This window comes from Cynocephalus volans, chromosome 9 (assembly GCF_027409185.1).
Source record: "Cynocephalus volans isolate mCynVol1 chromosome 9, mCynVol1.pri, whole genome shotgun sequence".
Classification (NCBI taxonomy): Eukaryota; Metazoa; Chordata; class Mammalia; order Dermoptera; family Cynocephalidae; genus Cynocephalus; species Cynocephalus volans.
In genome coordinates this window covers 86,373,144-86,388,675 of record NC_084468.1, presented here as the reverse complement: position 1 = coordinate 86,388,675, position 15,532 = coordinate 86,373,144, and the positions used below count along the sequence as shown (strand labels likewise).

Sequence of the window (15,532 nt, the reverse complement as noted above, 5' to 3'; positions counted from 1 at the left end):
TCTTTTCAGCCATCATGCTCCGTCTCCCCACATGTTAAACCTAAGAGATGAATTAGGTGAGGCCATGCGGGCACCTCACCTAGCACAGTAAGCACCCTGGGAAGGTGAGATATTGCTAGTAATAATCTATGAGTTTTGTGGAAAATAACAACATGTTAAATTTTTTCTGAGGAGAAAGCTCACACAGCTAGTAAGGGATAGGGTCTGTCTGATCCCACAGGCATGCCATAACCACAGCCCAACACTGTGTTCGGGCATGGGTAGAGGCCATCTCTTATTTATCTCTGCCACCTACTGGACCCAGCTCAGTGCCGGGCACAGGGAGGTGGTCAGTCGGTGCTGGCTGCTATTGCATGGAACAGAAATGCCAGGGACGGTGAGCCCCTCTGCTGTGACTGACGGGGTGTCTGACTCCACTAGTGAAGGAAGTGCTGGATCAAACTCGCTCCTCTGGCTCCACTACCTGTGTCCTACTCATCGGTCCTGCTTCCTTCTCCTTCCTAACTGCACCTGTGGATTCAAGCTCAGAGACAAGAGCAGGCCACGAGAAAGCAAAAACAGAACTCCGAATGACTTATGTAAGACGGAGAGAGGAAAAACATGAAATCTTAGAGAGAGAGATAAGGGGTGAGAGAGGGGAAAGATTAATGTTAACATGTAGAGAAATATTTAACCTAGTGAAAATAAAAGGACATGTTACAGAGTTAAGGTTGAAGTCATTCAGGGCCCTTTTCTTCCTGATTTCACTTGGTCTGAGAATAGCTGATGGGTGTGGCTTAGAGAACCAGATCACATGTGCAATTGGGCAAGCAAACAACTTAACTGTGCAGTATATATTCATGTGCTGGGTCCAGGAGGACATCTGCAGGATTCATCTCCTGGTGTGCAGGAACACGGAAACAACATGAGCACAGCAGGAAAAGTAAGCTAAAAGATTTTACTACTGAACATATATTGTGATTAACATAATAAAGAAAGGGATAAAGTATTTGATAAATAATTTCAAATTATTATCTCAATTAGAAATAAGGTATAGTAAAATACAGTATGCAATCTGTGCTACAATATGTACTGTATACTGAACTACAATATCTAAATATCTTTAGTCAGAATATATAGAATCTGTATCTATTAAAGTCTTTATTTTTCACATTAAGCAAATTTTCAGTAGTTGAAGTGACCGTTTATTCCAAAGGAGTTGTGACTGTGAATCTAAAATTATTAGTCTCTAATCAAGTAGTTATCATCATACTTAGGAATCATACTTTAAATGATTGTCTGTAATCATATTATTTTTATGAACAGAGAAAAGTTAAGTCTGACAGAAGTTTTAGGAGAAGAATTTGATTCAGAGGATTTTAGAATATCCTTTTAACCATACTATAAAATCTTTTACAAAAGGCATATTGATCTCAAAGCATTAGAATCATAAGTTAAACAAGACAATGTCAAAACTCACATTCTGGTTGAAAGGAGTCCAGTATGGCACAATTCACGCAATTTTCACAAAAATCCTACTGAACAGTATGTTCTCCATATGAAAGTCACCATGATTATATAGCTGCTTGATACTAATACAATTTATTTTATTTTATTTTTTCAATATACAATGTGGTTGATTATTGTGGCCAATTACCAAAACCTCCCTGCCACCTCCCTTTCCCCCCTCTCTCCCAACAACCTCATATCTGTTTGCTTGTCGTATCAACTTCAAGGAATTGTAATTGTTGTGTCTTCTTCCCTCCCCACCCCCATTTTTTGTGTATTTGTTTATTTATTTTTGGCTCCCACAAATAAGTGAGGACATGTGATATTTCTCTTTCTGTGCCTGACTTGTTTCACTTAATATAATTCTCTCTAAGTCCATCCACGTCGTTGCAAATGGCAGTATTTCATTCTTCTTTATAGCAGTAGTATTCCATTGTGTAGATGTACCACATTTTCCGTATCCACTCATCTGATGATGGACATTTGGGCTGGTTCCAACTCTTAGCTATTGTAAAGAGTGCTGCGATGAACATTGGGGAACAGGTATACCTTCGACTTGATGATTTCCATTCTTCTGGGTATATTCCCAGCAGTGGAATAGGTGGGTCATGTGGTAGATCTATCTGCAATTGCTTGAGGAACCTCCATACCATTTTCCCTAGAGCCTGCACCATTTTGCAATCCCACCAACAATGTATGAGAGTTCCTTTTTCTCCACAACCTCGCCAGCATTTATCGTTCACAGTCTTTTGGATATTGATGCTAATACAATTTAAATCACTTATTAGGAATGTAGATATTTGGTTCTAACCCTTCCATGAAATAATCTTCTTTGTTCAATGGGTTTACAGGTGCAGAGAAATACATACGGCTATTCAGCATAGTCAATTCATGTTTTTTAACTGCTTAGTTACCAAAGATTGTGCAATCATTTCCAGTACATTTGTTGGGTTAGGAGTGGATCATGCAGTCAAGTATCTCACTATGATAACTCCATTTAAAGGTTCTGACGTTTCTATGCATACTGTGAGGCACAACAGGTTCATATCAACAAGATTGACTGGAAATCGGGAGTCTGTGATTGTGTCCTCATTCTAACTCACTTCATTTTTATTAATTACTGATTAGTATCTACAATGTCATATTCTCCCAATGAGAAATAGTTAGAGAAAGGAAAAACTAAATCTCCCAAAACTCAGCTTGAAAGAAACAATGAGTTCATAGAGCAGAAGTGTGAGCCAAGTGTAGTAATGACAATGGTAAGTGCTGAGAGAGGCGGTCAGTGCTCCCCGCTCTGGTGCAACGTCAGTGACTTAGCTTCGGATAACACTTCATGTACGTTTACCTTCCTGCATTTTATTGTCCTCAAGTGATGGACACTAACATCTGCTTCGTGAGGTCGTTCTGAGAACTTCATAAATTAAAATCATGAAGCACATAGACTAGTGCCTGGTACATAGAAATAAGTGAACAAATGATAGTAACTGCTATCAATATTGTTGTGGTGGTTGTTCTTTGACCTTTCTTAACTTTTCCCTACCATGGGGTGGTGAAAATGCAAGGCTGGATTCATCTTAATTCTCCGGACAGCCAGTTTTGTGACTCCTTGTGAGGTTTAAATATCTTTAAAGTGTGTGACTCAACTGAATCAGACCACGACATGCCTGCCAATCATAGGCACCCGATACTCAGGACCTACCCACTACTCGAGTCAGTATATTATTTCCAAGAGCTCTCATATTTTATCATGGACCATGGCGAACACCCTGTAGTGTGGAAAAAATCGACAAAGATATTGAATTGAAAATGAACTGGACAAGAATAAATTTCCGTTGAATTTTAAATCATATTTGCAATTATGTCAATTCTCACTGGAAAAAAGCTCTCCTAATGTAAATGGTTTAAACAATGAAGGCAGATTTTATGGTATATTCCCAAGCATTGAAAATATGTTTAACTTTTCTCTTTAAGAACGTCTATGAGTATGCTGTGCTAGCAAGAAATTCAAACAGTCTCCAGTTTTGAAATGTATGTGTGTGGGTGAGTGTGTGTTTATGTGCACACACACACATGCACACCCACACGCCGTGAGCTTTAACCTCTGCAATTTTTGGCTCAAATATATCTGGAAGGAGTCTCCACACATAAATTAGATAACAGAACAGGCTGCCAAAGCTAAGTTTCAAATGATGGATGCAAATGAGTAGCACACAGAAGTGGTGAGCAGAGCAAATAAAAGGAGAATAGTCAGAGAGAGAAAGAGAAGCCACCCTAGGCAGGAAGGCAAGGATGTAACTGTTAGATCCTTTGGCTTAATCGGAACATTGAGCAAAGGAGCAACAAATTTTGTCTGAACAGACACTGACCGTGTCCCCAAATCATGGTGACTTACAAGTTCACCTACAAGCTAAAATTATGGATAATGGGCCAATTTCAGGACAGCATTAAGAAATATCAGGAATAAACTCCTTTGGAGAAAACAACATAAAATGTGGTGTAAAAGTACATATTCCATTTTATCTCAATGTCTTATTACACTTGATTCCGTTTCCCTTATATTATTGCTTTACTTTTTTAAATTTTAACATCTACTTGCACATATTTGTGGGGTACAGTGTGTTCTTTCAATTCGTCCATATACTGCTTTCCACATTTTTTAAAAGGTATTTTTATTCTCTTCATAAAGCAGACATGTTCATTTCTATGAAACATTTGTTGGGTACCAGATATGGGGCTAAGTGTTGCATGTACATAGTGGAAAAGACACTATTGTGGGGAACTACTGGTATCATCTTTCTGTTTAATTTTCCAGGTAATAAAATGCAAAGCAGCTGTGCTATGGGAAGTAAAGAAACCGTTTTCCATTGAGGAGGTGGAGGTCGCACCTCCTAAGGCCTATGAAGTTCGTATCAAGGTAAACCAACTACTTTACCTCTCTTTAATTTTAGGTTTTAAATTTTCAGGTAATAACATCAAAATGTAAAAACATCAAAAATGTATTATGAAGAACCTTCTACATGGCCGTCCCGACAGTGGAATTACATTTGCTGTCAAGTAAAGATATAAATAGAAATTAAATTTTTTAAAAAGTGATTATGAAAGAGTATGTACAGTATAAATCCAGTGAAATAAAAGAGAATTTATGTGTTTGTACAGAAAAAATATATATATAAGGGGATATACATCAAAAATCCAACGTCGATTAACATTAGATATTTTCTTGTTAATTTACAATTTCTACTTCTATAAAAATGCACACATTCTTTTATATTTTGTAAGACAAATATTTTAGGGTCAATTATTTCACAGATTATTCCAAATTGCTGAAATAAGAAAAAGATGGTAAAGGATTGTTTTAGATTAGATAATCTTGGAGATAAACTCAATGTTTTGTTTTTTGGAAGAGTAGGAATTACAAGTAAAACTCCTGAAAACTCTACAGAAGACCAATTTCAGGAAACTGAGTATGTTATATTCACTAGAGTGTCATAATCATTTTTGATTCTAATCATCTTCTCTTTACTTTGTAGATGGTGGCCGCTGGAATATGTCGCTCAGATGACCATGTAGTTAGTGGAAACTTTGTCTCACCTCTCCCTGTGATTCTAGGCCATGAGGCAGCGGGCATCGTGGAGAGCATTGGAGAAGGGGTGACTACAGTAAAACCAGGTACAGAAGTCACACTCAGGGGACGTGCCGTGATGCAGGAACCTGAGATGAGAAAACAGGCAATGAGCAATGGATCCACCTGCACACGGTCGTGGCAAAGCTGGGACTTGAGGGCTTTCCTCCTTCCCTCTCTCCCTGCCCGGCTCAGGCACACACGCATTCAACACTCGTGCATTCTCTCCTGCAGCGATTCTGCATTGAGGATCTACTAGATGCCCGGTGCCAGCTTCGGACCTGGGAGCACATGAGGATCAAAGAGACACAGTGCCTGCCACTGTGGAGTTCGTAATCTAGTATCATCCATGGTAGTGGTGCTGAGCTCTGTCTTCTGTCAGGGCCCGAACAGAATCACAGGGGGGACAAGGGAAACAGCAGAAGCTTCTGTTCTGAGTCCCCAGATCACTGTATGAAAACAGTCTGGGCAAAGTTCACAAAATAGTGTCTGTGAGGCTATAACTGAATCAATGTCATCTTGTCATAGGAGGTAAGAGGAGCCCATGTACTAATTTTCTCTTCCAATTCGGCCTTTGTTTCTAGAACATGGAACCAATGAAACAGAGTAGATGGAAGGAAGTAAAGAAACATAGCAGAAGGCATCTGGCCATCAACAATGTCTTTATTACCTTTAGCTATAGTTAAATGTGACTGGTTACAAATTACTACATATTTTATCTTCAGTATTTATTTATCCTAATTAAATGGTACATTAATATAGATATTTTTAGAGATTGATGGTGAATAAATAGCAAGTTTCCATGCCATCATCCTTACATAAATTTTGTCTATAAGATGTGATGGGCCAAGCATTTTTCTTAGTCTGGTGGTATAGGTAGCACCAATGATTAAAAGTAAAAATGATGTTTTATTCTAAAAATCACTTTATCCAGTAGTTTCCTCCTTCCCCTTTAACAAATACTTAAACTGTGAACAGAACATAATAATCTGTCTAGCTTGAGTTTCAGCTCTTATTACTTCTTTTAGTTAGAAATAAGTTAATTATAATATGACGCCTTATATTAATCCCTTCTTTCTCCATCTTAGTAAGAAAAATACATAATCATAAATTATTAGCTAAAAACTCTTGAAGATCAGTTCTTTCTTATCCCAAAAGAAAGTGTCGGGGGTCAACAGGAGGAGCAAAAGGGACCTCAGAGAGAGGATGGGTAAGAGACACGTGGAACAATTGCAATTTGTGGTAATGGGCATGCTGATAGTATTGATCTAATCATCACCTCTTGTTTACAAGTGAGGAAGGTCAACCTGGTGCCCCATGAATACACATAATCAATACAATACAATACAATTAATAAATAAATAAATACTCATTAAAAAAAAGAAAGTTCCTAATTCATTGTTGACGGTTGGCCTTTTAAAGAAATTTTTGAATTCTTCTTTGTTCTACTTTTGTTAGTTTTCTTCAAAAATGAACTAAGATTTGGAAAAAAGCATTCACTTTATAATAAAAATATTCACCTTGAAAAGCCAATTATTGGTTATTGAAATTCTGATTTTCATTGTAACCCAAATACTACCAAATACCAGCTCTCCCCAACATCAAGTGGAATTATGTCATCCCACTTGCAACCAAAACTTATATTTATAATTGCACTGAGAATACTTAAGGTTTATTAATATAGGATTAAATGAGTTTATGTGTGTAAAGGCCCCAGGAGAAATAAAGGTAAGCGATAAGAGTTTACTGCTAATATAGGAAATAAATTTTTCAAATCCATTTTGTTTTCCGCATTTGCATTTCCTCTTTGGAAATGTTCAGGCATATAAAAACTCAAACTGATAACAATATTGGCAGGCAATGACCAATGACATAGTTGTGATTGGACCCTAAGTCTTGGAGCCTTTTCAAAGACACACTATTATATACATATACACATTAGCTTTAAGTCTTTGCTCTATTAATTCCTGGATAGAAATTTAAGATGAATTTCTTTTATATCCTTCCAGGTGACAAAGTCATCCCACTCTTTAGTCCCCAGTGTGGAAAATGTAGAATTTGTAAACACCCAGAAAGCAACTACTGCTTGAAAAATGAGTAAGTTTCTAATATTCTCCTTGCATAGCTCATGAGTTGGCACATTAGTTGTGCTCCTGAAATGCCCTCGTGTGTCTGTGTGTTCCACTGACCAGTCTAGGCAACCCTCGTGGAACCATGCAGGATGGCACCACCAGGTTCACCTGCAGAGGGAAGCACGTCCACCACTTCCTGGGTGTCAGCACCTTCTCTCAGTACACAGTGGTGGATGAGAATGCAGTGGCCAAAGTTGATGCAGCCTCACCGCTGGAGAAAGTCTGCCTCATCGGCTGTGGATTTTCAACTGGTTATGGGTCTGCCGTCAAAGTTGCCAAGGTAGGAATGACTATGGCCGTAGAATCAGTTGCACTCAGACTGTTCAGAAACAGAAGGGGAAGAAATTGCTAACAAGACTCAGAGATGATTCTTCATTGATGTGGGGTATGGATTATGAATTTAAAAATGGCCCCCAAAGAATTGAGAGTCTGTCCTTGAAAAGTCACGATTCATCACAGATGAAAAGTTGTTGATACTTAATTAAGAAAAAGTAAAGATTTAATTTTCAGTAACTGTTCTTCTATATTTGTTCTTTCTGGGACTATTAAATTTGGGGACTGGGAAATCATATAGTCATTCATTCTACAGTTAGAGAGCACCTCCACATGCATTAGGTAGAGAACATTCTGCTAAGTTCTGAGGCAGCAAAAGTAAATGAAATGAAGTGTTTGCCTTTCAGGAGCATCTAGTCCATGGGCTCTCACTCATAGAATTAGGATCAAAAGTAGATTCCAAATCCTAACCTGATACACCTGCAAACTGAAGGTTGCCCACTCTGTGGATTCTTATGAAGAGAATAAACGGATCTTCAACTATGCATTTCTTCCACTTACTATGGGATTTCACTGGTACATGTCCTCCTTTGGCATGAACACACACACACACTCAGACATACACACACATACACTTCAGAAGTAGTAAATTTCAAGGCAACATTCCTTAAGGGCCCCTATTCCCAGAACGTTGAAAATCTAATAGTATCTTTCATTTTGTGTAACAGACACAAAGCTATTTTCCCAAAATCTCACAGCTGGTTACTATAAGAGCTGAGACTAGAATATCTTTCTCAGATCTCCTACTGAATGTTAAATTGTAATACTTAATCACTAGCACTTTTAAATCACAGACACAAGCCTCGCATTTTTCTTAGGAAAGTGGAAAGTGGTATTATACCTCAAAGTATTTAATGACATTTGGTGAATGAATGAGTGCATAGACACCCTTAAGGGAATGTAACAGTGAGAACACAGAACAGTAACAGCATTTTACCTTCTCTAAAAGCTGACCAGAGATGACTAGGTTTATTAAACAGTCCCTAGGCAATGTAAACCATTAGATCACATATTTTCTAAATTTCTATGACTTTAGCACTGAGTCCCTTGAGACAATTGTCTCTTCTGGTGGAGCAGGTGGTCTAAGTGACTTTGCCCACACAGCAGAATCTGACAGTACTCATGATAATAAGTTTAATTCACTCTTAAAATACAGATCAACTTTTGCTGCATTAGTTTCATTAGTGCATTTTTAAAAGCAGGGATAAGGATCCATGAAGATCACATTGGTTTCAAGACATATAAGAGTACTTCAAAAAGATTATGAAAAATACAATTAAAAGACAATACAAATCTTTCCATGAACGTTTTGAAGTACCCTCCCATTATGTCAAAGTTATATGATGAATTTCCCTTGTTTGAGCTTTGCATTAAGCTAAAAACAACTCTTCAATGTGTCAAAGCTAATTTCTGCTCTCATCATATTGGTCATGACTGTTCAAAGTTAATCAGCCAAGGAGTGAATTATTGAGAGTTTGGTTGTATTATTTTTCAGTCACTTGGAGTAACGTTTTCCATTTATTCCATTTTCTGAAAATTGTCTTTGTGTGTGCATGAGACAGTGAAGCTAGCTATACATGGATTTTAGCCATTGAGATTTTCTTCAAGATTGTAGTCACTGACTTTAGAGTTCAAAGTTCACCCAGCCCACTGGTTCCCAGCCTGGGTTTCCCACTGGAGTTCTACAGGGACTGTGTTCCATCTACAGATATTCTGGGGGGCTACTAACTGGACACTGAAATTTTTTAAAGCTCCCGGGATGAGTCTAATGTTTAAAGAAGTATGAGAACCACTGAACTAGTTCAACCTCCTCAATTTAATTATGAACCAACTGAAGCCCAGAGAAGTATGACAGCAGGATGAACATCACATTCTGTCACATTCTGAGTAACTCCTGATAATGGACAAGGCACAGCTATTTACAAAGCTAGGCAGCTTGTAACAATCATTACTTGATCCATCTGTGCATTTTCTGAAAACACAGGTCACCCAGGGCTCCACCTGTGCTGTGTTTGGCCTGGGAGGAGTGGGTCTGTCCACTATCATGGGCTGTAAAGCAGCTGGAGCATCCAGGATCATTGCAGTGGACATCAACAAGGACAAATTTGCAAAGGCCAGAGAGGTGGGGGCCACTGAGTGCATCAACCCTCAAGACTACAAGAAACCCATCCAGGAGGTGCTAAAGGAAATGACCGATGGAGGTGTGGATTTTTCCTTTGAAGTCATTGGTCGGCTTGACACCATGGTATGTACCATAACATGCCTAGAGATTTCTCCTTCTGCAATCTGGAGTATGCTTAAGAAGCAGAATGTAAATATTATGTATAAAGAATATTTTTAAGAGTTGAATGTCAATTTTTCATCTCTTCTTTGTTAACTGGATTGTTTCATTTATTTTTGAGAAATCTTTCATTCTGTAAAATAAACAATCCTGTCTCAACTAATAGTTCCTTTTTAAACAGAGAAAAGGGCTTGTTATTTTCAATTAAGCCCTTAAGATTTCCATTATAAATTTTTAGTAAAAACATTCAAACTCAAGTAAATATAAATAGTATCAATTCTGTTCTCATATGGCAAGTTTTATTTTCTCCCACATTCTTCACAAAACTAGTTTGATAATTTTTATATGTTTTAATGAATTCTGGTTTTTTCTCATTTATCTGGCCCAAAAAAATGAGGCATTTTAGGCCAAGTAGTACTTAAATTAAGGAAAATATGTCCTAAAGAAAGTGACTGCTTTCGTGTATCACTCTATTTTACCACCCAGACAGCACAGAGCCTACCACGTGGCTTGCACCCAATCTCTATGCTGGACTGAAGACTTCAGAAAGTCAACAGATTTTACCAGCCGCCAAATTACTAGAAACATATTTTTTAGCAGTGTTTGTAAATTACATGAAATTATGTGTATAAAATACTTAACCAAATGCCACCTGTCATGTGCTAAGCCCTTAGTAAATGTCAGCTGGTGTTATTGATAGGAAATGCTATTTCCAATACTGCAATGCACACATCATCTTTGAATATATATGATCTTAGTTTCATATAATCACAAACCATCCATTTTGATGGGGAACATATTTCTAGCTATCTTTCACTTAACCAAACCAGACCACCTAAACAAATTTCTAGCTATCTTTCAAATAACCAAATTATTTTCACCTAACCAAACTCCTGTTGAAAAGTCCCCAGAGACCGACACGTCCCCATTGTTGAGGTTCTCCAGCAAGTCCCAGCAGTGCTAGTAATGGGAGCAGCACCCTGAGGGGAAGCTGCAGCAGCCTGCGCTGGGACGATACCCACAGACGAGTGAAGTTCCAAGAGAGACCACCTATTTCTGAGGCTGTCGCTTTTCTCCTTGTGGTCGTTTTCAATTGTTTTCCCTACATTTTCTCATAGGGAACTGGATTGTTACTTTACTGGAAGAAACCAAATATCTGATAGCCACAAGTTTTGCGAATATCTGTTCTTTGAAATGTCATAATTCAAACCCAAAGGACTAATCATTATGTAAATTCGGGGATCCGAAATCATTTTCTTACTACAGAATATGCTCAAAACCCTGGCTACGGGGAGGAGTCTTTGTCAACTATATTTTGAGATTCCAGATTAATAGATGCAGTTTAAAGTAAAACCAGTATACATTTTGGAGAGGGAAATACAACATTTAAAACATGTCCTAGAAGCGGAGAGTAAAATAGCTGTCCATGAAGAAGGGAGAACATCAAATGGATAAGAGAATATTTTTGATCATTATATCTTGTTCACCATCACAATATGCAGTTCAAAGTACCATGTTCAAAATCTCTCCCTATTAAAAGAATGAAAAATGAATGAACCAACTCCTTGTACTGCCTGAGAATCATGTGGTGATGAAACAGCGCCCTATTTCAGAAACCAGAATTATACACATTTGTCATGAAGTTTGCCCCTTTCTAAGAAATGAGTTAAAACACCAGTATTCATTAATCCATTCTTTCATTCAAAAAATGCTTTCCGGGCATTTCCTAAAGCCACAGCACTATCCTCGGCACCAAGGGAAATGAAGAAGCAAAAGACATAATCTCTTCCCTGCACACATTGACACTCTAGCTAGGTCAATAGCACATGATTCTGTGTAGCATGAGTAGGGACTGTCAGAGAGTCCACTTTAAAGATGCTAACTAATGATTTTATTCCAGCTGGCTGCCCTCTTATGCTGTCATGAGGCATGTGGCACAAGTGTCATTGTAGGAGTACCTCCTGATTCCCAAAGCCTCTCAGTGAACCCAGCGCTGCTATTGACGGGACGCACCTGGAAAGGAGCAGTTTTTGGTGGTATGTAGTTAGGCTCAATGGTCAAATTCTTATTAATATCAGACTTTTTTCTTTTACAAATGGCAGTCCAGGTTTTGAAAAGCAATGTGGTCAAAACCAACTTAAAATTCCTGTTATACCTATAGGCTCTTAATCAACTAGATGTGGAACTAATGCAGACAGAAGGTACTAGGACAGGTTTTTCTGGTGTTCCCACAAACTAATTAGGTCATTTCAGCATCACCTCTTTTGATACTCATAACTGCATAAGGCACCAAAATTCCCCAATAAACCTAAAGCGATAATACATGTGTACACTCCTTGTACAGCACTCCTTAATTTGGGGCATAATCACATCTTTGTAAATTCTCTATAACAGGCCTAGTAACTAAGGACTCTTGCTTATTTGGGGGGATTTTTTTAAAGTCTAAAGACTTCAAAGGATATAGAAGCACTCTATCAATCATAATCCTCAGTATAGTAGTCTGTGGAATGCAGCACTTTTTATAAACTTTTATCTTAATTTTATTTCAAAAGTCGCCTCTGCAAATCTCCTACATTTTCCCAGAAGAATCTAACAGTGACATTGTCTTCTTCTCAGGTTTTAAGAGTAAAGATTCAGTTCCTAAACTTGTGGCTGATTTTATGGCTAAGAAGTTTTCATTGGATCCATTAATAACCCATGTTTTACCTTTTGAAAAAATAAATGAAGGATTTGACCTGCTTCGTTCTGGAAAGAGGTAGATTTTAAGTTTCTTCTTATGGGAGGGGTTTGACGAACAGAGAATGAAAATGGAGAGGATGAGAACAAACCGGAGCGTCTTGGTTTCCGTCACCGGTTCAGTCTCTGCACGTGAAACCTCTAACATCGCACTGTGAGAGGCTGAGAACAGTGTTTTGTGTGTCCTATTCTGCTGACGTCAGATTATGTTAGTTATAGCGACTGTGAATGACCAGAGCCACTCAGCCTTCTTTACAAGAGAACACACACTTTTGATTAAAAAGAACTGTCACACAATCATAATTATAACATAGAGTCACTGAGGCCTCTGCCTGGCCACCTAAATAAGACTGATATTTAATGGCTATAAATTTAAATCATATTCACAATAGCCCCATATTTTTCATTGTGGGAGTGGGTGAAAGTACATTAGGATTGCATTCCATACAGATGCTATCAGTTTCCCATTGAAAAAATACTATGATTATTATTTCTTTTTGCATTTTACAACAAATTTTTCACAAAGCAAAGTTATGATAAACAGAAGGGCACAAAACGTTGTTTTAAAGATTTAAGTGTTACGTTTTCTCCAAAGCTTAGAATGAAATAAGCCAATTCTATTTCCTGCCTCCAGCACTTAATACTGCAACAACCTAAAAGATGAATTTTGTCACCTGCATTTGCATGAGGCACTGCCAGTGACAAGCAGTTCAATCTAACCTTGCCTTCTAGCTCGGTGGTCCACGCTTTATCTGCTACCCAGCACTTCTCTCCACGAGGTTTTCAACTTCAGACAGTATTTCCTAGGCACTCACATAGCAGAGTAAACCAGATACTTCATCTGACACGTATTACCGAGGAAGGAGAGGAACTGGCACCCACATAGCGCCAGCTGCTCCACTAAGTGTCTAACTGGCAGCGTCTCAGGTGTTTCCCAAACAAGTCTGATATGCCAGTCCCAATTTCACTATCTCAGAGAGGAGAAAACTGGGAGTCAGAAAGGACATGACTTGGCTAATATCACGCAGGTGGTATTCAGGGGAGCCACAAATGCAGGTAGATCTGTTTGCTGGCAAAGTCGATTCACTTCTTATTAAACCACAATATTTCTCAAGAGTGCATCCAGAAGAAGGTGAAACACGCTAATCATCCAGTGCCAGTTATCGTCTTCATCATCATCATCACAATCCTCAGATAGGAAAGATGATGGCAAATATGGAGATGATAAAACCAAATGGCAGTGTTGAGCAGCAAAAGAATTTGTTGATCTTGACTAAATTCACTTCTTCAGAATGTCATATAGTTGAATGTGCATATTAAAATAAAATGAATCTTGTCAATAAGAAAAGATTACAAATAGTCATATTTGATATTGGTAAGGGTAAGGCGACACAGGCACTTTCACATACTGCTTCTAGTAATATTAATTGTTACAACGTAGTGGAAAAGCAATTGGTAATTTGTATCACAAAACCTGAAAAACCATAGACACTTCGTCCAGGCAATTGTATTTCTAGAAATGTGTTTTACAAAAATTAGCACATGTTTATAGATATATTATGTGTATATATGCTTAAGCATCTTTACCTGAAATATAGTATCAAAAATAGGCATAATCCTAATAGTTCAACATTAACAGAATGTTTAAATAAATTCCAACAATGTATTAAAAATCAATGATGTCAGTAAAAAGAAATAATTTCAATGCTTTGGGAAATTATCAGGATGTCATATTAGACCCATAAAATAGAAAATTAAAATTCGGTAGACAATATATTTCTGTATTTTCAAATAGAACAATAAAAAATGCACGTATCTCTAGAAAGCATAGATAAAAATTCAAGTATATATTACCATGTTTATTCTGAGGTTGTGGGGTTACAGATTATTTTTAATTTCTTCTGTACACTGTCCTGTATTTTCTACTGTATCTACGTATCTTTTACTCTCTCAGAACTAATCAAATCAAATTTATTATCTACTTCTAAGAATCCTTAATCATCTTTGTATCAGAGCTCTATTAGACCTTCAACATGGTCCTAACATTCTTAAATTATCACTTCCTTCCTGCAAGTTATCTACCTTCTTAATTTGTGCAACATTGTTTCTGCCTTTCAATCTCAACACCACATATGAGGTGTGTGACCTGGAGCAAGTTACAACTCTAAGTCTCAGCTTTTATAATCTCTACATGAAAATAATATGACAGCCCACCTGGTAGCATTGTTGTTTAGGCTGAGGTCTGAAAAATGCAAGAAAAGGATCTGCAAATAGCAGGACGTTATTACACATTAGTAGTCATTGTTGATTATATTCCTCATTATGCCAGGCACATGGGCTTTCAAAAATGAATCCCTAAGGATGATAACATAGAATTGAAGTCTAAATGACAGTGCCACTCAGGATGTTACGAGTGAGCTTAAGATCGGAGAAAACACAAGACAGAGCAGGAAAAGTTGAACTGCCCTTTTACTTGACTTGACCTAAATGCAAAGAAATGAGAATGGAGTGGCTGGAAAAACAGAGAGATTTTCACTGGGACACCTCAAGGGCTCCTTGGACTCTCCCATGGAAGACTGTGAATCGTCTAAATGTCAACACAATATCTTTTCTTTCCTATTGCAGTATCCGCACCATCCTGACATTTTGAGACCGTACAGATGTCTGCCCTTGTGGCATCTTCTGCCTCCTCCATCCTGTGTCACGTGGAACACCAACTGGTCAACCTCATTAACTCTGTTCTTCAGAGATGCCATCAATCAATCAATCGATCTATTAATCAATAACATGCATAACATGGGGGCTTTCCAGAAGAAACCAATGTTGATGTGAAATCATTTTCATTCAAACGTTAAATCCAAACCAGACAGCTCTTTCAATAAGGTGCTGAATATCTCCTGGGGAATTGAAGTCAATAAACTTTCCTTCTTAATCATTCCA

At 37.8% G+C, this 15,532-nt stretch overlaps 1 protein-coding gene across 1 annotated transcript; it reads left to right on the top strand.

The window, feature by feature from the left end:
• Nucleotides 1-859: 859 nt before the first annotated feature.
• Nucleotides 860-15,532, top strand: LOC134385919 (alcohol dehydrogenase 1C). Its single transcript, XM_063107643.1, has 9 exons — nucleotides 860-922; nucleotides 4,301-4,402; nucleotides 5,019-5,157; nucleotides 7,120-7,207; nucleotides 7,303-7,522; nucleotides 9,560-9,820; nucleotides 11,757-11,892; nucleotides 12,473-12,611; nucleotides 15,218-15,532. Exons 1-9 carry the CDS (start codon nucleotides 905-907, stop codon nucleotides 15,240-15,242), a joined length of 1,128 nt encoding a protein of 375 aa, XP_062963713.1. The 5' UTR covers nucleotides 860-904; the 3' UTR covers nucleotides 15,243-15,532.